General features: G+C 33.6%; 1 protein-coding gene, 1 long non-coding RNA gene and 1 pseudogene across 2 annotated transcripts; all 3 read right to left on the reverse strand.

Annotated features, from left to right (window-relative positions):
- Positions 1-9,206: 9,206 nt before the first annotated feature.
- Positions 9,207-10,972, reverse strand: LOC114751333 (NAC transcription factor 32-like; annotated as a pseudogene).
- An 8,691-nt stretch (positions 10,973-19,663) lies between these two features.
- Positions 19,664-21,445, reverse strand: LOC114751325 (uncharacterized). Its single transcript, XR_003740733.1, has 2 exons — positions 20,332-21,445; positions 19,664-19,870 (listed from the first exon to the last, which is right to left on the reverse strand). It is a non-coding gene; the product is annotated as an uncharacterized LOC114751325 (long non-coding RNA).
- Positions 21,446-22,301: 856 nt separating this feature from the next.
- Positions 22,302-23,504, reverse strand: LOC114751331 (pentatricopeptide repeat-containing protein At5g15010, mitochondrial-like; the record flags this gene model as incomplete). Its single annotated transcript, XM_028940010.1, is given in 4 exon segments — positions 22,302-22,468; positions 22,471-22,731; positions 22,734-22,898; positions 22,901-23,504. Coding segments are annotated over 4 exon segments (1,197 nt in total), but the record flags the coding sequence as incomplete, so codon positions are not given.
- Between the last annotated feature and the right edge of the window lie 6 nt (positions 23,505-23,510).

The raw sequence follows: 23,510 nt of genomic DNA on the forward strand, positions 1-23,510 counted from the left end.
AGGAATACTCATATGGCAACAGTGGCTCACGGTATGGAGAAAGTAAGAGGGCACATTAAAGGAAAAGGAGTGCCTGTTGAAGCGAATATATGTGATTTCACGTACGATCATTCACACCCTCAAGTCAAAGCTGATAAGGCAAGGAAGAAGCTAGAAATATTTTACTCTTCCTGTTCTTAATATAGGATCTAATTAACTAATTTGAATAGATTAAATATGTTATTTAAATTAATTCATATAATTTGTTTTTTTAAATACCGTACTCATCTTTCTTGATTCTCTCCCTTTCTCTTCTACTTAATTACTATATTGTTCAGGGAATATCAGTAGGATTAATTTAAGAAAAATTAATAAAAATGTGAAATAAGTTTATATACAAGACTAATATCAATTTTTCTATATTAAAGACAGGAAGAGTACGTAATTTGTATTTCTATGAACTTTCCTTTAAAATGTCTGAATTTTGCTCACCTCTAGAATGCGTGACTTTTTCCATTCTAATTAATCATAATGTTACTTTCTGAATTCACAGCTCTTCAGCATCTTAAAAGAAGATTCTATTTTTCACAAGTGATCTGTCGCCCACTGTAATAAATACTTATTACTACGAGTATATATTTCCTAATTTATTTATTTATTTTTTTTAAGAATAACTCAATACGTTTTCCCTCTCACAAGACTTAATCTAGAACGCTTTACTTTGGAGGTAAACCTGCGTCGCAGGATCAATGAACCTGCACCTGCCTTCCTTTGAAAGAATTGTATATTAACATGTGCTGCAAAACGTATATGTGGAATATTTCACTGCCGATAAATTAACACATGGTCATAATCATTTTAGGATATTATACGAAGAACATCGTGAAAGTGAATTACCAGCTGTGCTGAAGCATACTGATGATTCTTCCAACTTCCAAATCAATCAGTCCCTCAAGTCACAAAAGATAGATATGGATATATAAAAATTAAATAATAAGTGCCTTTCCAATTAAATGTTCTTCATTGATATGATTCAAGAATACTGCAAAATATTTCTTTTTCATGTCTGCCTTCTTCTTTTTTTTTTTTGTGTTCAATTCAATGGATGCTGGCCCCGACAAATTCATTAATGGAAAATTCACTACAACTTCATAGCAACATCACATGAGTCAAACATTGTACCTTTAATGTGTTTGTGCGTGATTCAAATTCAGTATTTTTACTTTACAGGATAATTAACGAAGACACTACGTCTATTGGACATTTTTGGCCACCAGATGACCTTTAGATTTTATATTGATATTCTGCAAATAATTTAAAAAAGAAACACTGACAGGAAAACAGTGAACCTGCAGTAGTTGTAGGAGGACAGTAAATTTTATTTGATTAATTATGATATATACATATATGATTATTGATTAATAAGAAGTAAACAGCTAGGGAATCATATATGAATATATGGATGCATGTAGCAATTTAAAACTTACACGGGACAAGGTTTTTGTTGGCATTGCTGGAGATAAGTTAATGAGGTAAGACGATGATTAATTTAATTTAGACTGAAGTCCAAAAAGGGTTTAATTAAGCGTATGTAACAATTAAACTCTTACGCATTAGGCCGAGAGGTTCATAGTCCAATTTTCTCTCCTGTTCTCGCAGACAAGTTAAATTCAACCCACCCTCCACGACCCCCACCGAATATATTCCGTTAAAATTATTATGTATTACTATCATTTTTTCAAAAAAGAAGTTAATAAAGTTATCATGTTGAAAGTTTAGTTTTGATGGCCAATCATTGGTAGTCTGTGCTGGGATTTCATCCAATAAATAATTAAGATAATTCCAGATGCAAATATATATAATAATAATAATTGAAACGCGTGGACCCCTCCTGAGCTGATTCAATTTAGAGAGATAAAGGATTGGATTGGATTGAAAGGCTGAGGAAGGTGTGTTAACTTCTGGGAACTGATTGACTTTTCCACAAAGAAAGCACAAACGCAAAGCATAATATACAGTATATACTTTAAATAAATATTAAGTATATAATGTTTGGAGGCTATTAATTAAAAAAAAATGATCGTATGTTTATGCTTGATGATTAAGAAGCCTGATCCAAGCCGGATGACAAGGGGGGAACGAACGGATCGTGGCCGTTGAAAGGGATGACGATGACGTCATGAGGACATCAGGGGCTCTAATTAATTAAAGAGGCAAATGATTAATTAGCGCCTATTTCAAACAAAACACTGTTTCATGTGTTGAGACAGGTGACAAAACATTGTGTCATCCAACCCCCAACACACATAATCCTACCTTTGAAATTTCAAAGAGACTTTAAACCTAGTCCATCGGCTGTTCTAACCAGTATGTATAGGTTTTCCATTTCCAACTAGCTAAAAACCGTTTAATATAAGATTTATTTGACTAATTTAAAAATATCAAGAAAATTGAAAAATCACTTTAAAATATGTATATTTATTGTTTTCTTCAAACTAATTCACATAACTTATAAACTAATATATAATTTAATGATACACATAATTAATTAATTTTTTTAACCTTTTTAATATTTTCAAATCAGTCAAATGAGTCTTATATTAAGATTCGAAGATAGTAATAAGCAAGTGCAAAATTAATCCCTCGATACAGAAGTATTTGCGTGCTGTGTATTTAAATTTAAATTCCCGCTGGTTTTTGTGAAAACTAATTCAACTTGTAACTTATTTTATTTTAAGGTATACGTAATTTTCGTGCCTTGTACTCATACAATTATCTAAGTTTTTCTTTTTGGGGTGGGGGGGGGGGGAATTACGGCTATAGGCATATATAAATACACACACACACACATGTATCTCTAGGCTAGTTATTACAGTTATGTTTGGCTGTTTGGAGTGTCGGCAGCAAATAAAACAAAACCTGGCAAACAAATCCTCTAGCCATACAGCTCCCGTCAGTAAAACTCAATTTACCAATCCCAAATATGTTTGGCTGCTCTGAAATTTCCGTTGCACAAATTGAAATTGCCTTTCAAACTGGTTTTTATCAACGTTACTTAGTTTATATGTATAGTTTCGCGAAGAGATTTCCAAACACAGAAGTCAATCCACTTCTATAAAATATCCGATTAGATGTTCCTTCTTTCAGAAGATTTGAAGCAACAAAAAATTTAAAAGTTCAAACTTTGCAACAAAGGACAACTTAACACCGAATCAAAAAGAGCTGCTCCTAATTAGTCGTTATTACTTACTCTTATGATATAGAATTTTATTTTATTTTAATAAAAAAAGGTACATGCATGATGCAACACTTCTTCTAGTACCTTCTCACTCTAATTCACCGAATCAAATGAGTTAAGGGAATTACTTGTCTGTTAATTAATGAAAACACGATTAGCATATTGATCATATCATGATATTATACTATCTCAAGTTTTAAATATAAGAGCTAGTTAATTAATATGAGTAGATTAAAAAATAAGTTAAATTAATTATTTATAATAAATAGGTGTTGTTTTTTCTAAAATATTTTTGCTAATCAAGTTTATTACCTAGAACTACCATTATTAGAAGGACTATTTTGAAAAATAAATAAATAAATATAAGAGACAAAGTAGATTGAGGTATTATATTTAAGACCAAAATAAAAGTCAAATAAAATCTTATATTAAGAACCGAAGGTGGTACTAAACTTTGGGGGGGGGGGGACACTTTGGGGGGGGGGGGGACACAGATCTGTCACTACCATGGCCATCACATCCACCCGTGCATGCGCGAGTTGAATTCAAGATCCATATTTGAAGTTAATTTTCTGTAATTAATTATTAGTCATGATCAGAAATTAAAGAAGCTTGGTTCACACATGGATAGATGACCAAAAATCATATATACGTTTGATTAAATATAATATTAAATAAACAGATACAGATAACAATGCTTTAATTTGCTGCAACTGATGATCAGAAAAGATTAATTATATTATTATTCCTCTAAGTATGGTGTGTAAATCATCAGTCATATTCAAATGAGCTGATAGGCTTTATATATTAATTAAAGTATCTTGTAATTAAAAAGCCAGTTGTTGGGGGGTACGCAGCTAATTAAAGATTAGGCATATATCAGTAAACTCATACGGAATTGCATGTGTCAGGCCATGCTTATCCATTAATTGGCATCTCATTATTATTGTTATACAGATAAAAAGATTCCTTTTTTAAGAGATAAGAAACACAAATTAAGAAGCAAAGTGTGGATGAGAGATGACCAGACAGGCACCTACGACAAGTGCTTAGTCAAACTGGTAAGGGATTCGACTAGCTTAACCAGTAGTCTCGTGTTCAAATATTGGGTATGCAAATTAAAACTTATTGTAAGAGCCTACTGTCCAAAATGATTCCACAAAATTCAATCCAGATTAGTCAGTTGCTCAGATACCTAATAATAAGATTCGAAAAAGTCTTGGAAATCAGGTGGTTCAAAGAGTTGTAAGGGGAAAAAAAAAAAGAGACTGACCGAATAGGCCAGCTTCTTTGACACAGGACGTAAATTAATTAACAACTATAATTCAATGTTATCCCATAAACATATCCCTATAATAAATTAAAGTATGTACAACTCTCCCATAATTAATATATATCCTCAATTCAAAACGTATATTTTTTGCCGTCGATTTTGTCTAACTATGTCATAAGAATTAATTGGTGAGTGCTGAGTAATGAATTGGAAGCTATGCAAATTCAACATAATGTATAATTGCAAACATTATTCGAGGATTAAATAATTCTAAAATGGACTTTTTTTTAATGACTATGATTTATGTCTATAAAGTTCCAAAAGTGATTAATTTAAGGCATACGGCCAAAAACTACTCAATTCCCCACTTTTGAATGAATTAATAAAAACATCTGTGACAGAATAAGCCGAAGAATTAAATTAGGGGAACGTCATGTTAACACGTTCTTCTTTTTTTTTTCTGAAAAGCGTTAATTAAATATAACACAGGCGAGTAATAATTAATAATTATAGAAAGCGAGGGTGGTCTATTAAAACATACAGCAATGATCAATTAATGATAGGAGTTTTGATTCGGAAATACATCCAAAGAGCGGGGCATAACTGTCAATGTAAAGAAAACCCCGCATTTCCTGAGTGCTCTCCCCTTTTTTTCTTTTAGTTTTTTTTTTTTTAATCAATCTTGAATCATAATGCGTGACTAAGCTAAGACTATTGAAAATGCCCCTGGCCCTGGGTATATGTATTTAATTTAGATTAAAATGAGTTTTATATTTAGAATTATAAGAGTATTTAATATTTATCTAGTTTGGTTATGAAAAAAAGTTATTTTGTCTTGTCTAAGGTAAATATATTAAGAAAATTTTATTTTAAATTATTCCTAACATATCATGGATTTATTTGTTTGTGTAAATGTATGCGTGAATAGCTTAACAACGAGTTAAGCTACGACAGCTTCATGACTCAGTTTAGTTTCCATTACTTGAAATTTATAAAACAATAAAAATCAATCCAACAATTTAAAATAAAAAACATATATTGATTAGTTGTGGAAAATAATTTAATTAGGTGTTTCATACTGAGCGATGCCATTGAAAATAATTTTTCTTCCTGGCTCAAACCTACCAGCATGTCCCACGGCGCTTTGCTTGGGTTATATATAAATAAAATTTAAGGTCAAAATTTATGTTGCAATGTCTGGAGCAGTCCATGGCGAAAATGGTTTTAAATTTTAATTCTTAATTCATATGAGCAACAGCCAGTACAATATTTAATTTACTTGTGTCTATATTCTTCATGATTGATGTATGTAAATGTAATATATTATCATTAGACCCAGAATTTGCACCGTGTATCATATTAAATTGTTCAGAAATATATCACAAGTATATGTGTATATGTTGTTTAAAAACTTATACGAGACATATACGAGACAAACGTGAAATTAATAAACAAGGAAACGGATATATGGACATATAAAAAAAATCTTATAAAATAGTAGTATATAACTTAAATATAAAATTGCTGAAAGCATAAACGACATCGTAGCGGTACTGACGAGGCCGGGTGGCTACTTAATTTGTGATGAAAATAGTACTAAAGGCCGGGCCTGGCACGCAAGGAAACAATCAGAACGGGAATGAATATAATAGCGTGAATGTATGATCCAGAATGACACGTCAGCAAGCACACAGTCATCCACGTCCTCATTGGGTGTAATCCACTCAGCAAGCTCGGGCTTCATTGACCGAACATGATTGGCAATCTTCTTTTGTTGGCTGTTTTCTTAGCAAAAACTATTCAACCAATTAACTAAGAGAATATCTGAGTAGAAACCAAATCATGATTTTAAAAGTGATTTTACGATATACGAAGTAAATATGTAGAGTAGTTTGTCTTAATTTGTGAAAAATTACCTTTTTAAAAATACTTTCGGGTGTTCCTAAATACTTCCTAAATTAAAATAACTACTAACTATTAATAATAATTGAGCATGTGTGTGGGAACGATGATGGTCGCAACACAAGGACCTAATCATTGTTATAAAAAGAAGGATTCGTTTGACTCTGAGAAGTGCCGCTTCTTAATATATCAAGGAATTGTAAAGTATCTTTTAAAGACAGTGTTTTTTACGACACCATTTGAACCAAAATTTTCAGTGTTGCTGCCAACAATCATAGGATATGAGAAGCTGAAATGGAAGCTTGACATGCCACGTTATTAACAACAACAACAATGTATTATTTTTTTTTTCCTATACCTGTTTATAAAATAACTCTAATACTATCTCCGATTCTAAATATAAAAGCTAGTTAACTAATTTGAGGAGATTAAGAAAATAAATTAAGTTAGTTATTTGTAATAAATAGGTGTCGTCTTTCTTAAAATATCCTTATTAATCAAGTGTATTGACTATGGCTACTATTATTATAAGGACTATTTTGAGAAAAAATATATAAATATGAGAGACAGAGTGAATTGAGTTCTTATATTTAGGATAAAATAAAAATCAAATAAAATCTTATATAAAAGATAAGAGGTAGGATGATAACACGCATATATTAAAAGACACCGTTGAAATTTCTGATCCCCGGCATAAGTTTCTCTCCATCATTACAAAAATAAAGCAAAATAAGTGCTAAGAATCAAGATTCATCCTTTTGTTTTTGGGTAAGACAAGATTCGTCCTTTATTTCGTTTGTTCAATATTTTTTTATGACTCTCACATTTTAAGTGCAAAATAAAGACGTGTAACATTTTAAAATCGAGTCACCTCAACTATTTGGGACCATGGTTTTTTTTCCCAAGTTAATTGTTCGTTTTTCAACCATTGCAGTCCGAACTAACGATCAAAATTTGGACCTAAATAACCACCAAAAAGAGGGGGGAAAAAAAGGTCATGGAGTTCATGAATAGACAGCTCTTTTAATTTTTATAAATTATTCATAAGCAAAGTCGTGGACTTATGAATTTAAACTTTGTGGTCGGAAAATGATATTAAGAAAATAATCCCAACTGAGCTCAAATCTGATTTGACCGCACATGAAAGCAATAATTTTTCACGGACAAAAAACATGCACGGATTATTTAAAAGAAATAACAAGGGCCCTGGTGGCCCAAAGTCCAGATCCGGAGGCCCAACGAGCATGGACATCCATGCCGTGTTTGATGCAAGACATACCATGTTTTTAATGGGAAGCAACTTTTGGGATTTAAACCAACGGGATTAATTCTAATAGAAGGAGCTAGTCCCTTACAAAGGAGTGAATTAATGTTTGAATTCTATCTCCTCTGATAGAAAAACACCTATGCTTTAACAGGAAAAAAAAAACTTTTGGGTTTAAAGAAAATAAGATGGGAGGACTGCACAAGTAACTCCAACTGTGGTTTGGTGGCCACTCACCAAATAATAAATAATACATTGCATATGAATTATATACTCCGTTGTTCAATTATGTTCCCTAGAGACTATAAACAATGCAACTTCAATTTTCAACCTTCATATAACGAACAAAACAATAATTGGTCAACGAATTCTGAGATAAAAATATTACAAAGTTCACACATTAAACTCGTTCTAAGCTACCTTGAATTTATGTATAGTTTGTATAAGAAAAAATGTAATAAATAAATATTTTCCATAAATTATGAATGGATGAATATTGAAAACAAGGGCATGAAATTCTTGCACATATATAGAAGATTCATTGAACAGCACGTGGGAGGCGCAGCAATCAGAAAACAAAGCCAAACCACATCCACTCTCTTCAAAAGCATATTCTTTCTTTGAGGTGCCTACGCCTAACTTGCAATGCCCTTTTAACTTAATAATCACATATATCATATACTTAAATTACGGCAAACAATTCTATTCAAGATATTATATGCTGTTAAACGTGGGTTCATCTGACAATAGAAATTTGAATCTTAATTCATTATGATGTGAAAATTAATTTTTTCTGCTGGACTCAATTCCTGTTAATTAGTTAATATACTTTCATCGTACAATTAAGTACTAATTATTCGTGTTAATTTTTGATGTTTTAATTGCCAACTGCTGCTAGTATTATTTATCTACAAGCCCCACACGTGCTTAAACCTCTTTCTTCAATATTATCGGCGTGCATTTTATGCAGCCGTTTATTTATACAAATAATAAAGCAACGGCATGGAATTATTCTCCCATTAAATGATTTAACTCTGAAGTTTTGAAAAATGTTCAGGGCAGCATCGCGACCAAATGCTTCGTGAACTGGATGGCAAATACAACAAAGCAAAGTTGGACCTGGCATCTTACTGTATCCAAACCCATTCAAAGCATTAATTAGGCACTTTTGAGATTAAAAAAAAAAGGACTTTTCGGAGTACATAATATAGTTAATGGTTTGATTAATTTGTGTATAATAATATATGTCTACATTAGCTGACACGAACAAGGCACGCGCACGGTCAATTACTGGTGGCTAGTCCAATAAACGTTTTGAATAATATTATTATTAATTAATTAACTTGGAAAAAATCACGTGTAACTTCGATTAGATAATACTATTCCATTTTTTTGGGCCGAGTTAGAAAATATTCAATGAATCACATTAATTTAATTTTTTTGTAATAATGTCGAGATAAATATCACCTTGGTGATTAAGTCGTTTTACACGTTTTTTTCACACGATAGGCGGTGAAATAGAAGTCCAAATGGAACAGAAGGCCACAGGATTTTGCTGGAAAAAGAATGAAAATTCACGACAATTCAGATCAGATCAATACCTTATCTACAGATTATTTTATAAAAATATCTAACCTCACAACCCCAACGCCTACGGTAATTAATTAACAACTTGTTTACACGAACCCCTCACGATTCTAATCAAACTTGGAATCTATCTTCCTGTTCTTTTTTTTTTAAAAAAAAAAAATTTGTTCCGCCAGTTTCTTAATAACTCTTTTAATGGCAGAATCTCACCTTTTCCCCCCTGATTCCGTATGAAACAGTTCCCTTTGATCCAATCCAATCTAATATTCTAATCACTCTCCCACTGCACTAAAAAAATAATGAACCTATCTTTCTGATCTGATCCTCTCGTAATGATCAGCTGATAGGTTTAAAACTTTTCCTATTTTATAACTTTATTTTTTGTCGGATTCATCATTCAATTTTTGGATTATCCCTGAAATCGAAGATGAGGACCTAGAAGCAACTGCTGACTCAACAACGGCTGCTTGTGGAGGAAGTTCCATTGTGGATTACTATTCTCGTATTGATGGTTGGTTTCTGGGAAGCTGCGAGAAGTCGGCTGATATTTCTTGGATGGGCGCAAGGCATCGTCGTCCCCGTTAGGAAGCTGTCGTTTGGGCATGCTATGTTCCGTGTTTGGGACTGGACTGCTCAATGGAGGCACAGTTAAGAAGTGGTGATCCGGAATATTGCCGCCGGCACCGTTAACAGAAGGCGGAGCAGTGGGGTTGGAGTGGCTCTGATCAGACAGGAAACTGCTCAACATAGAGTAGTCCATGGCATCTAACAGATTGGAGAAAGAGAGAGACTTGTCAGATGTGAGCGTGGTGGGGCGAGGAGGAAGATGGGGGTTCATGGCACTGCCGGTTGAAGTTGGCAAAAGGGCTTCTCTGAAAACCTTCTGATCTTGTACTTGATCAGCCACCATGGCCGGAGCCTCTTGGGTCGGCGTCGACGCGGCATGCTTGGACTTGTTGTATATCCGGCACAGAACCCAATCATCTAGCTGCAGATGACATAAAACAATCTCAGTTAATTCTGCAGTGTTTACAGAAACGTGCGGTATTCTTCTGTTAGAAATTTATGGTGGCGAGGAAGGTAAATATGTACCCTCATGGAGGTGTCTCTGAGCTTAATGGGTTTTTGTTGTCGTGAGCAAGGCGATATTCGTGCATGATCCAATTGGTTTTGACACCTTTTGGGGGCCTTCCTTTGTAGAAAACGAGAGCTTTCTTCACACCAATGCTCCCCTGTGATCCACCGGACAGTGATGGGGATACGATGTTCTTGTCCGTACCAGTGGCCTTCCAATACCCACAACCAGCCGCCCTGTTCGGCCTCGCTCCGTTCGGGTACTTTCGATCCCTGGGACTGAAGAAGTACCATTCTTTTTCTCCAAACGCAGCTTTTCCTGATACAAATTAAGCACACAGATACATCAAACATGAACCAGGAGGCTTATGACGAGTACAGAACTTAGAGCCAGAGGAATATGGACAGGGAAGGAACCTGGTAAATCCCAAGGGTCAAACTTGTAGATATCGACCTCGGCAATGACAGAGACGGGGAGGGGCAAAGAAGCGATCTTCTTGCTGAGGTAGTGAAGGATAAGCTCTTGGTCGGTGGGGTGGAACCTAAAACCAGGAGGGAGATTGGACTGAAGGGGTCTCATGGCGAGAAACACACAGACAAGGAGGAAATAACAGAGAGAAGAGGGAAGGAAGGAGGACGAGAGGATTGAAATTTTGGAGAGGGTAGAAGAGAGGCCAATTTAAGGAGGGGGCTGTTTTGTCGTCATGCGCCCCGCAAGCCTTTCACATTCATCCCTCCTTCCCATATTTTGGATGTTAGGCATATTACGATCAAGTATGCGTCCCTCCAATTAATATCCTTTGTGGATATACTTCGAAAATATCACGTCCGCGCCTTATTTTTATTACTCTTCCGTTGTTTATTATAAAAGACAAATAACTGAAGTTTGTTGATCAAAAAAATAATTAAAATTAGTTAAGAACAATTAATGTGTAAAAAATATAACTTTTTCTAAAATACCCTCATTAATAAGGAGAGAGGGCATGAGAGAGAACAGTTAAATTATTAAAAAAAAGAGAAGTGAGAGGGAGACAGTGTAGTTAGAGATAATAAATATGAGTAAAATAAGAATCAACACAAAAAAGTAGAGACAACTTTTAAATGTCTCTTATATATAGGAACATGTCATAAGCATCAAATGTCTCTTATAATAAGGAACGGAGGGAGTAGTTAACTGCTTTGAATAAATTAATAAAATTAGTTATTTATAATATTATTTCTGATCTTTAATATAAGAGCTAGTTGACTAATTTAAGTAAGTTATGAAAACTAATTAAGTTAGTTATTTGTAATAAATAAGTGTTTTCTTTCTTAAAATATCCTTATTAATCAAGTGTATTGGCTAGAACTACCATTATTACAAAGACTATCTTGAAAAAATGGATAAATATAAAAGATAAAGTGGATTGAGATATTATATTTAGGACTGAAATTAAATAAGAGCCAAACAAGCTCTTATATTAAGAATCAGAGATAGTAATAAATATGAGTTGTTTTTCCTAAAATATTCTTACTAATCAGGTATGTTAGTTAAAACTACCATTTGATGAGATATTTAACATGTGCAACTACTGTAAAGACTATCTTGAGAAAAAAATAGATAAACATGAGAAATAAAATGGATTGAAATTTTATATTTAGAACCAAATTGAATGTTAAGCTAACTCTTACATTAGGGATTAGAAGTAGTATTGATTATTCTTATCATCATATAAAAAATATTCTCAAATTACAATTAAACGCGTCTTCATTTCGCCGGTTTCTATCGTGATATTGCCGACTGCACATAGAAGGGTAGCCAGAGATATTTCTATCGTGATATTGCCGACTGCACATAGAAAGGTAGCCAGAGATGTCAATATATATACATATTACAAGTAGGACGATCTTTTTTTTATATGCTTATTTTATATCTTTCATGTATAGTCTTCAAATACATCGAGAAAAAATGAGATGCAGATTTTATACCTGCAAAAAACACGCATAATATATTTTTAAGTTTAATTCTCACAATTTCATAAATTTTATTAGCACGTGACGTATTCGTCTAGGAGAATAACATAACGGTCACAAGCCCTTATGTATTTGTAAAATTATATTAATCAACATGTATTAAAATTTTATAGTAGTGTTACAAGATAGAGGATATTTGACACAGAGCTGAGAGCACGGATTAAAAGTATTGTCACTTTTGTGTTTCTGGCTTCAAATTCAAATGGTCAGTGAATACTACTACAGAATTATCAATACTTGACCCTAAATACTTGACGGTTATAATAAAAACTGTCAAATAAAGTAAAACGGAATTTACTAGAAGAAAAATTGACGGTTTTAAAAAGAACCGTGAATTTTTCTTTGAGAATACTTGATGGTTTTAAAAAGAACAGTCAAGTATTCATCAAATATTTGACGGTTTTAGAAACTGTCAAATAAGATCATATTATTTGACAGTTATTCACAAAAAACCATCAAATATTCCTAAGAATATTTGACAATTCATAACCGTCAAATATTAATTTTGGAAATATTTGACGCCTTCTTATTTGATGGTTCTAAACAGTCAAATATGAACAAAAATAACTGTCAAATATTCTTAATTTTGTAGTAGTGGAATTTGTCTCAAAGCTAAATCAAATAAATATATAAAGCGAAACAATATATAAACACTGCTAAATATTAACCATGAAAGGACAGGTCAAGGACCCGGATATTAAATCTTAAACGTCATGGTTACATACGGACAAAAACTACATGGCTCAATTTGCTTCATATTAATCGAATCGTTTAACCAAGTTGTTCCAAGGTAAATAGCATACGGGTATTTACCAAGTTGTTACATCCGCCAGCATCCTAATATTATTGATGGTGCATTTAATATCCTGCCATTATCTTTTAATTATATTTAGCATTCTAATTTTACCTGTAATTTAGGATATTAGATACACTATGATTAAAATTATAGCACTAGAGGCAGCTAAAAAAAAAAAAAACCGACATGTTGCACTGCAGGTAAAATTAGAGTATGAAATGCATATGAAAAATAATAAGGAGAATCTCACAAAAACTTTAAATTCAGAAAGGATGTGAGCCATTTTATAAGTTTTAATTTAGGATTTGTCTAAACATTTGATATATATATTTTTTAATTTTACTCTTGATTATTTATTTTCTCTCATCTCCTGTCACATTTTTTTTCATTATTTTTCTTATTTATTGTAAGGATATGTTTAAAATAAAACCATATTTTAACCTATTTATTGCTTTTAACTAATTTTAACTACGTATTCATTATCTGTGAATTAGCTATCTAAAACTTATAATGAGGATTAGAAGGAGTACTAAATATCAAACTGGTAACAACACTTTATAAATTTTGACAAGACTGGATTTATAAATAACATTATATTTTTTTTATGGAGATTTTTTATTTAAAAATTTAGTAATTTTAAATATTTTTATGAAATTCTCTCGTGATAATATCGCAGATATCCCAAACAGTAAACACAGGGTTGAGGCGGAGAGATGGGACATCCAATTCGTGGGTTGGGGCAAGTGAGTGGGCGTGAGATTAAAGCTGGGAATACGGGGAGATGGCGGCGGCGTCCACTGAGGTCATCTAGCCTGGATGGCCTCCTGACACGTGTCGACCGACCTCAAGATAAACTGATTAATGACGCTATCACTTTAATACGATTGTTATGAAATGCTATACTTTTATTTTCTTTCAATAACAAAAAACGACAGATAAAGTATTTTTCGACCTATAGCGCAAATAAATGAGCATTTACGACCAATAAGTAATATATATATATATATATACATATATAATTTATATGTCATAAATCTGTATAATGTCAATTCATGGACATTATTGCCAGGAAGGGGGAATCATGCGGGGTCAGAAAATATTTGTTATAATGCCAGTGGCCATCACCCTCGTCCATCAACCTCGTCTTATGCGTAAGCCTTTGACTGTACTCCCGTTTTTCAATTCAATTGCCGGGATATTTAGTAATTATTTTTTAATTTTATTCTTATTTAAATATAACTGGAAGAAGGAGTGAAAGAGACGTGGCAGTAAAAGTAGATTCAAAAAAATTTATGTAATAATGAGTTAGCGGTGAATGCATACATGTATTTATATTTATAATTGGCCATTGTATATACATACATATACTTTTTTTTAAAATAAAGAAGTTTATGAGTTGGGTTTCAAACTAACCACATTTTTTTTTGGGAAAATCCCAGAAAACGCCCTTGGAATATACCAAATCCTAGATTGGGCCCTTAAATTTTGAAAATGACAGAATAGGTCATTGACCCAATCTGTCATTTGTGAAATTCAGGCGAATTGACATTTTTTGCCCCTGAGCAAAAGTGAGTAGTTATTCTCTAAAAAATCTAGGTAACGCTTATACTGTTCTAGTGATTAAAAGATTCGTTGTAGTTAATAATAAGGTACCTGACAATAATAAGATACCTGACTATGAAAAAATGAGTAGTTATTCTCTACACAAATCTAGGTAATGCTTACATTGTTCTAGTGATTACAGCATTAGTTGTAGTTAATAACAAGACACCTGACTATGAAAAAGTGAATAGTATTCGCTATACAAATCTAGGTAACCTAAACTCTTATAGTGATTCTTGAATCATTATAGTGAATGAATAAATGAGGGCAAAATGTCAATTCGCCTGAATTTCACAAATGACAGATTGGGTCAATGACCCATTCTGTCATTTTCGAAATTTAAGGACCCAATCTGACATTTCCCATATTCCAATGACCTTTTTTGGGATTTTCCCTTCTTTTTTTTTCTGTCACAAGAGAGTAGTATTTATAATCATCTCGCCAAAATCAATGAGAGGTGGTTACATTATCAATCTTCTTTGAATAATACTCATCTAGTTCTTAATATAAAACCTAATTATTGAATTAATATTGATTTTAAATATAAGACCTATTTATCATATTTAACAGTTTTTTTTTTAAATTATTCATGTTGATACTTCTTCAACCATAATCAAGTAAGAGAATGAGAGAGGATATTAAGGAAGATCATTATGATATTTCAGGAAAAACATATCATATTTTTTATAATCAACTAACTTACCTAACTTTCTTAATCTAATCAAATTAGTTAAATAGATATTATATTAAGGATTAAAGAAATATAATTAATATCTCATTATGTGACATAGAAATACTCTGTATCTTCGCGTACGGTGATGGTTAAGCTCTGGTAATCCAACTTCGACAACTTGTGTAGAGAGAACGGAGGTGTAACAATAGGCCAACAAGACAATAACTAATCGTCTAATCCTACTCGGAAGCCAAGTCATTGATACTGCCATATAATAATAATAATACAAATGTGTGCACTTGAACTGCTATTACATTCAAACATTTTTATATCAACTGTGTCTTAAAAAAATAGAAAGGGAGTGAAAAACCTGGTCCTGGTCCACTTTATTCATCAAACAAAAAGAATATAGTTAGCCATCCATTGGATGATAAAGAAGACTTCAAATTGATTTTTTTTTAATACCAAAAAGACAGAGTCATAGGGTCATACTTCCACGTAGGCTGAGCATGAATTACATTTTTTTCCCCCTTAAATCAAGGAACGCCAATGAGTAGCGACGATTGTGCATTTTGAAAACTTTGGAATGATCTGGAGGAAAGGGAATGCAGAGTTTTATTCATGTAGAGCTATTTTTTGCAGTTTAAAAATCTTAATAGTCACGTCTTGGAATGTAATTAACAGAACACTTCTTCAAGATTTAGCTTGTTTTACACATATTTTATTTTTATGAAATTTATTTAGAGGTCTAAAATTTATATGCCATGAAGGAATACTGTTTTTTTTATGAAATTTGAGATTTAATCGAGACGCCTTCCACAGTTTTCCTTTTGACCGCCAACGCTTATTCCCTGGTTTATTTATTTATTTACTTATTTGGGGTGTTTGGCACTACTCGTTTCGGCAGTTGATAAATACCAACTTTCCATAAATTTACTTACGTATAACTAATCAACAACGCATTTTTTCAAATAAAAAAAAGGCATCACTGTCACTAAAATAGTTTCAATGGACTTAATTAATATTACTACTTCCAATCCTAATTATAAGATTTCATTTATAATCTAAAAACAAAATCTTATAGTTGAGACCGGAGGTAATATTACTCATTTCAATCCTAAATATACAATATATAATCAACTAGTTTATTAGAATTAAAAAATAATCATATTCGGTGTCTATTATTGTTGCCGTGTACTCAAATGTACATAATTTTTCAAAATATCAATATTCTAAAAATCATATTAAATGTATGAAATATAGAGAGAAATAGTGGTTGGAGAGAGAGAGAGAGAGAGAAATAGTGAAGTTAATTAGAATAATATGAAAAAAAAAATTCTGGGATAAGTAAAAAAGATTGAAATTCTATTTTTTGGATTAAAACAAAACTTACATCTGGGAGTGGAGAGCATATAGATTTGCTTCGTTCTGCAAGTGCGCCTCTGTTATTGGTCCACGTGGCAATTTGGTACGAAACTTTTGAAAAAAGATGAAAGTGGATAATAATTGCTGTGGGAGTTGGAGTCCTATGAATAATACCCAAACAATAATGCGGTCCACGAATCAAACGGTGCTTCCTCATTGACCACTGACCAGTCCCCCAAGTTGGCTTCTTCCAAAAGAAACCTCTCCTTTCCTCAAAGCCGTGGTTCCTCAATTATTGATTTTTCATATATTGCCTTCCTTAATCATCTCCATTATCCTTTTGTCTTTGATTCTATTTTCTTTCTTTAAGAAAAGAAGAAAAAACGAAGCTTTCTAACTAAATAATTAATAAACATCTTTTTTTAAAAAAAAAAAAGGAACGGGGATGGATTGTTTGGTTTTGCTTGCACCCTTTAACTTCAAGCATCTGCAACAACGTAAGCATGATTGTCTTGGTGGTTGGTGTGGTTATATAAAAATATATATATATATGTGTATATATATATCTATGTGTGTATGTATGTAACATCACGTTTACCTATTGCTGAAATCAATTTAAGTTTATTAGTCTCATTAGCAACCGATGCATGCCGCGCCAGAGGATAATTCAAGATTTTGACATTCCTTTCGTGATTTCCTCGGAGCCCATTGAGATTTCTACCTTTTTATCTCATGAAGCTTGAATTCTTTCGACGTTTCTTTGGAACTAATCATGTTATTTTAAAGAATAAATAGATTAAAAAAAACATGGGAGCTGTACCTAAGCTTTGAATCCTCCATATAACAAGGAGTCCTTCGGCATAAAGAAATAATCACATACAGTCCAATGAGACTCATTTTTATGAATTTCACTGTTTGGGTTTGCCTCCCCCCCCCCCGCATCGCAAAAATTAATTAATCTGCTAGAAGGACAAATTCTATTTGAATGTATAAACTTTAATTGAAAATATGTTATTATTTAAAAAATAAACTAAAATCACTATCGATGGCAAAACAAGGATCAAGAGCACCCAAGCTTTCAATAATTTTGGCTAACAAAGCTGCTGGATATATGCAAACCAAAGCAATTAAAATGGAAGATTGTGTTTTTTTGGGGGGGGGGGGCGGAGGGAGAATCTTATCAGGCAGGCACGTGCCGCAGAAGAGGAGAAACTTATAAAATTGGAATTAGTTGCGCAAAGCGAGGATTATAATTGATTGGCACGCGATGCTTCAATGATATTTTGTTAATTTAATTAATAACACCACGTGGCCTCATGGTTGTGGGGGTCAGCTTCTCAACATTTGATTTGGTCAGTCAAGATAAGTTATGACCTAAAAAAGCAAACGAGGAATCAATATCAATCTACACAAAGCAATCATTTTCCAAAAACCAATCAACCCACAAAGCCAGCCACGTCACTCATTAATTAGGCATAATCAACAACGGTTTGTGCTAATCCCTCTTCATCCTTAACCACACATATCCAATTTGAAATATTTAATCTTTTTGTCACTTCCACAATACATCCAAATTGCCAAACTGCTGTACATGCAACCCTTTTTTTGGTTGCTTAGAATATCCTCCCACTCGAACGGTAAGAGACTAATCTCTTGGGGTACTGTCAGACGCCGTAGTGGGGACCTCTCTCAACAGTGTTTTTTCCATACACACCGCCTCAAGGATCGAACCCAGAACATGATGTTTAAGGGGTCCAAGTTCCTTCTACTTGGACCAACACTTGTTGGTTGTACATGCAACCCTTTGAAAAACCTCTATCCAGTACCATACAGGTAGGTGATTTGTGTTGGACTTAACATGCATAGAAATGATTTAATATTTGGATATCTCGGTAATTAAATAATGCATAGATTAAGAATGTTAGTTTAATTAGTTAATATGATATGTTTTTTCAAAAACATCCTAATTATCTTTTTTAATTTCTTCTTTTTTTCCCTAATGGAATATCAATAGAGTTAATCTAAAGAAAAAATTGATAAATATATAAAATAAGTCTTATATATAGCATCAATATCATCTCTCAAATTAAATATGTTGTTATTATTGAAAGAAAAGCGAACTCTATATTTCTTTCCACCGGCTGTAGAGTAACTTTCCAATGGAGTAGAGCAAAGCTTCTCGAAACGGAAAGAAGGGCTTAAAAGGGAGTGTCAAAAGAGAGGGAGACTTTCATTCAAACGGATGGGGAGGTCCTGGTTCTGAGGACCGAAAGGCAGAAAACAGCCAAACTTAAATTGGCCACAAAGAGATGGGTCTTTCATCTTTGAAAGAATCATAATGAAAAAGGTAGATGAGATAAAACCAATGAAAAAGTGATGATTATCCACAACTCCCAGACTTCTTTCCTTCTCATATGTAAGTATCCTCAAAAAGAAAAGATGCTTTTTATTAGGTCATGATTTCTTCCGGATGGGGCGTCTCGGTCTACATGCCGTTTTGGGGTTTCATGCAGGAATACCTTTCCAGCTTTACTTAACTAATGGGATATTGAGTCAGCTGTGAGGTAAGAAAAAGAAGGTTGCTAAGGATTGCATTTCTAACAGCTTATTCCATAAAGATTCCCTCATAGACGAAGTCGTCATAGGTTACTTATTCACCTCAAATTCATATTCCCACATGCTGAATGGCGAATGCGGTATATTCTTATGTCTTACACAGCACCCAATAGGAACCCTTCTGCTGCTTGTGCACATGTAGCGCGCACAAAGCCGAGAAAGAAAATCGCTATTCATATTGTATTACAGTGACAGTACCTGTTCGTGATGGTAAAAAACGAATCTTCGGTCGGAAATCCTTGAAAACGATTATTCGGGTACAATAAACCTGAGCTGAGGCATGAGTAACAAATTTTTATGTATTTAGATGAATATTGAACATTTATAGGGTATAGTACAAGCAAATAGCAAAACAAATGTGTAATTATCTCTTCAAATCAAATAAGCTGATAGCTAACATAATTTCAACCTCATTCGTTTAAGATTGCGGTGAGCTTGACGGGTCCCCATCCATACGTACAATATCTGATCATAATGGTCCAAATTGCCTGTTCAAATATAATTAACCAAAGGTGCATGAGTAATAGTTTTATAAATTTATTTAGTTGAACATCCAACATTTACTGCGACTAAAACAAGCAGACAAATATAAATTATCTGTGTCAATGTTGTGAGAGCTCATCCGATTTCAATTTCATATTTTAAGACTGCCATGAGTTTGTTGTTGTTGGTCTCTAGACCTACCCATATTATCTTGCATAAAATATGACCCTCTCCAATTACTCTATTTCATATGTTGGATAAGGATCATAGGCGTGATCAGCGATGACAGATATTTCAACGGCTGTAGCAGTAGTATGGTTAGAAAATTTGGCTGGTTAAGCATGCTGAAAATTACACATGGCCAACCCCAGGACTAGTCAAACACATAGAAAATACATAATTAGTTAATTCCCAACTACCATAAAGTCTTGACTGTGACCCCTGTAGTTTTCCACGTGTAGTTTACCTAATCTATTGGATTGCCCTTATCCACTGTCAAAATAGCCATCCTGCAGTTTCTCTCCTGCTTTCCAACAATGCCTTCTGCCTAACCTCGAATTATTCACTAACCACAATCACAAGTTCATCAGGCCTCAAGAGTCATGCACATATCTAATATCTTAGTGGCTATTGATAACTAAGATCCCCCCACTTTGAAATGGGTTTTCTTTAATTAATTCATGTGATTTGTTGACATATGATAGTGTCAAATGCATGTCGGGAGAGATTATCTTGTTCAAGTATTTTATTCAATAGATTAGCCATATAAACAACTAAGCTTAAAAAAGAAAAAATAGCGGCGAAATATAATATTCAAGCTGCACATGGAATAGAGAATTTGGAACTTGAATTTCGAATTGAAGTTCATGCTAGATAAGGTGCATAGTCAAGTAATGGCAACACCACTCTGTGTGGAGTGGAGCTTTAGAATGCATTTCTACATGTGAACTTGATGCAATCTTGTTAAATGAATCACGTAGTGCATGGTGTTTGCTGCATCACTTCCTACTGGAATAAGTTCTTGAAAAATGACACCAAATGTTGACTTGACCTAGAAATCCTAGGTTATATTTCCTTACCTTTCATGGAGCAGCCTTCATATGTATATGATATCGAATTATATTAAATAAATGAAAAATTTAAGACTACACTATAAATCACACATAATATGAAATTATTTCTATTTATACATATTCAAATTTTCTATAGATGGATTTTCATGCGATAGGAAAAATGGAGAAATTAAGATCACCTTGTTTACCTTCTTCAGTAGTCATTCACATAGTAACTAAAGGCTACTTTAACAAGTGGAAGCCCCTTTCACATCCCAATTTAATGTCAAAGAACTTCAACGAATGTGAAGCAGCTTAGCCATGTCACAGACGTGTCTGGGACTTGATCTCATGTTTTTGGATTTTTTTTCACTGTAACACAGATGTCCCAACACAAGGTGGGCTGCACCTCTGTTTCAATGTTAAAACACGTCCAACATGTCACAAGCTGCATATAAAGAGGCATAATTGCCATCTGCTCATTTGCTTTTAAAACAGCACCAAAGAAAGTTTAGAAAGGAATGAAAATCTGATCAGCACAATGATTAGAGTCCAAAACAAGAAGCCCAATACTACTAGATTACAGAGAATAAAAGAAATACTATTAATGATCCTTGCCTCCATTCAAGTGACCAGCAAAATCAGCTTTAAGTCCAACTGCAACCTGATTATTTTCGTACACAGTTAAATTAGCTCATGAATTTTTCAATAAAATGAAAGTACTCCCGCACAAGATTTATTGATTTACAGAAGGTGCATACCTGGCCAAGGACAAGAATGTAAACTAAGGAAGACCAAATTTATGGGGGGAAAAAAAACTACTATGTTCTCAAAGAAAATAGAGCGGAATTAAAAACTTCATTATGCCTTGGATGTTGAAAAAATTATCATAAGCTTAAATCCAGGTGGATGGGTAGATATAACAACCAATTTTCCAGGGCGATTCCTTCTGTGTCTACATTTATATGCCCACATTTTACTTCCAGATTTTAGGCAGTAAGTCAAGTAATTATAATGGCCTAGTGGGTTGATTCTCCATAATATACAGCATCGATCTAAAAATTAATAACCTAATGTCTAAACTAATGAATATCCACGACAGATGAGTTCAGCTCTAATCTAAAAGAGTATTCACTATGGTTAACCATGAGTCAGGAACAGATTAATATAGATTGCATGTCATGGCTTGTCAAGTGCTGTATAAGAATTTATAAACATCATATATTCATATCTCTTTCTTATTATAGTTGAAGTCTGGGTATACATAGAGAAAAGATACTATGCACCTTATGGAGTATACTAGGAACTTGATAAGATTGTTAGACAATCGTGAAAACCATCTAGGAAAAAACTGTGTCATCGGATTCAGCTGCAACATGAGACTTTACTGATCCAAAAGGAAAAAACCCCGCCTTTTTACTCTTCTAATCTCAGGTTGGCGAAGAAAATCTTTCTCCTTATCTGGTTTACTAGGTATACCCTTGATATTCTTTCCTACAGAATCACTCTCTAATTTCTTGTGCTCTAAATCTGTCATCTGTTCTTCAACTACTGTTTTCCAGAAAGCCAGGCTTGAAGCATTTCACTTGTTTTTGGTTCTGGGAGGAAGCCTTTATCCTGCATCTCATTATAATATTTGTATGCTTCCTCCAGCTTTCCATTCAGAAATAGCCCATGAATCAGTACAATGTAAGAGCTACGATCAGGGTTGACTCCACTTTCACTCATCTCACTCCAGAGCTTAAAGACAATGTCAAGCTGTTGCCATCGACTAAACTTTCTTATCAACATTAGAAAAGTCTCAGTAGTGGGTGACAGCCCGATTCCCTCATCTTGCCCAGAAGCTGAAATATTTCTTCATTGGTCCTTAAGATACGGAAGAAAGCATGATAAGTCCGAATTGTAGGAGATAGACCCCGCTGCATCATCTCATCTAAAATTTCTTTAGCTTCATCAATTTTGCGGGCTTTACATAAAGGATGATTAGTGAGTTGTAAGTAACAGTATCCGGAGAAATGTTGGCATCTTCCATTGTTTTCAGGAGATTGACAGCTTCTTTCACAAACCTACCCTTTGCGAGAGCATGAATGACCGAATTATAAACTTTCCTATCTGGAGTGATCTTGGTTTTCTTCATCCGGTCAAACAGCCTGAATACTTTGTAGAGTTTAGAAGACTTTGAATAGCAAGACATGATGCTTGCATAGGAGACAACATCATATTGGATTCCTCTCTTGCCCATCTCCTCCCAAATTCTCTCTGCATGACGTGGGCTACCAATCACATTACCCCATCCATTGAGAATAATGTTAAAGCTCTTGGTGTTGAATGGGAATACATTTTTGTTGCAGAAAAGAAGATGCTCAGCATCTTCTACGTTCCTGTACCGACAAAGGGCAGAAAGAAGGCCTTGAAATTCCTCCATTCCAACTTGAAAGTTGAATCGTTTATATGCATAGAAAGTACTTATAGCCTTTCCAACATCATGAACAGCACAGTATCTCCTAATCATAATCAGAAGAGTTTGAGGTGGGGGGGTGACAAGAGATGGAGCAAGCACTACTCGTCTCATTTCCTCAATTAAGGTCCAAGC

Source organism: Neltuma alba, unplaced genomic scaffold (genome assembly GCF_004799145.2).
Source record: "Neltuma alba isolate B1F8T4 unplaced genomic scaffold, ASM479914v2 tig00006864_pilon, whole genome shotgun sequence".
NCBI classification, from domain to species: domain Eukaryota; kingdom Viridiplantae; phylum Streptophyta; class Magnoliopsida; order Fabales; family Fabaceae; genus Neltuma; species Neltuma alba.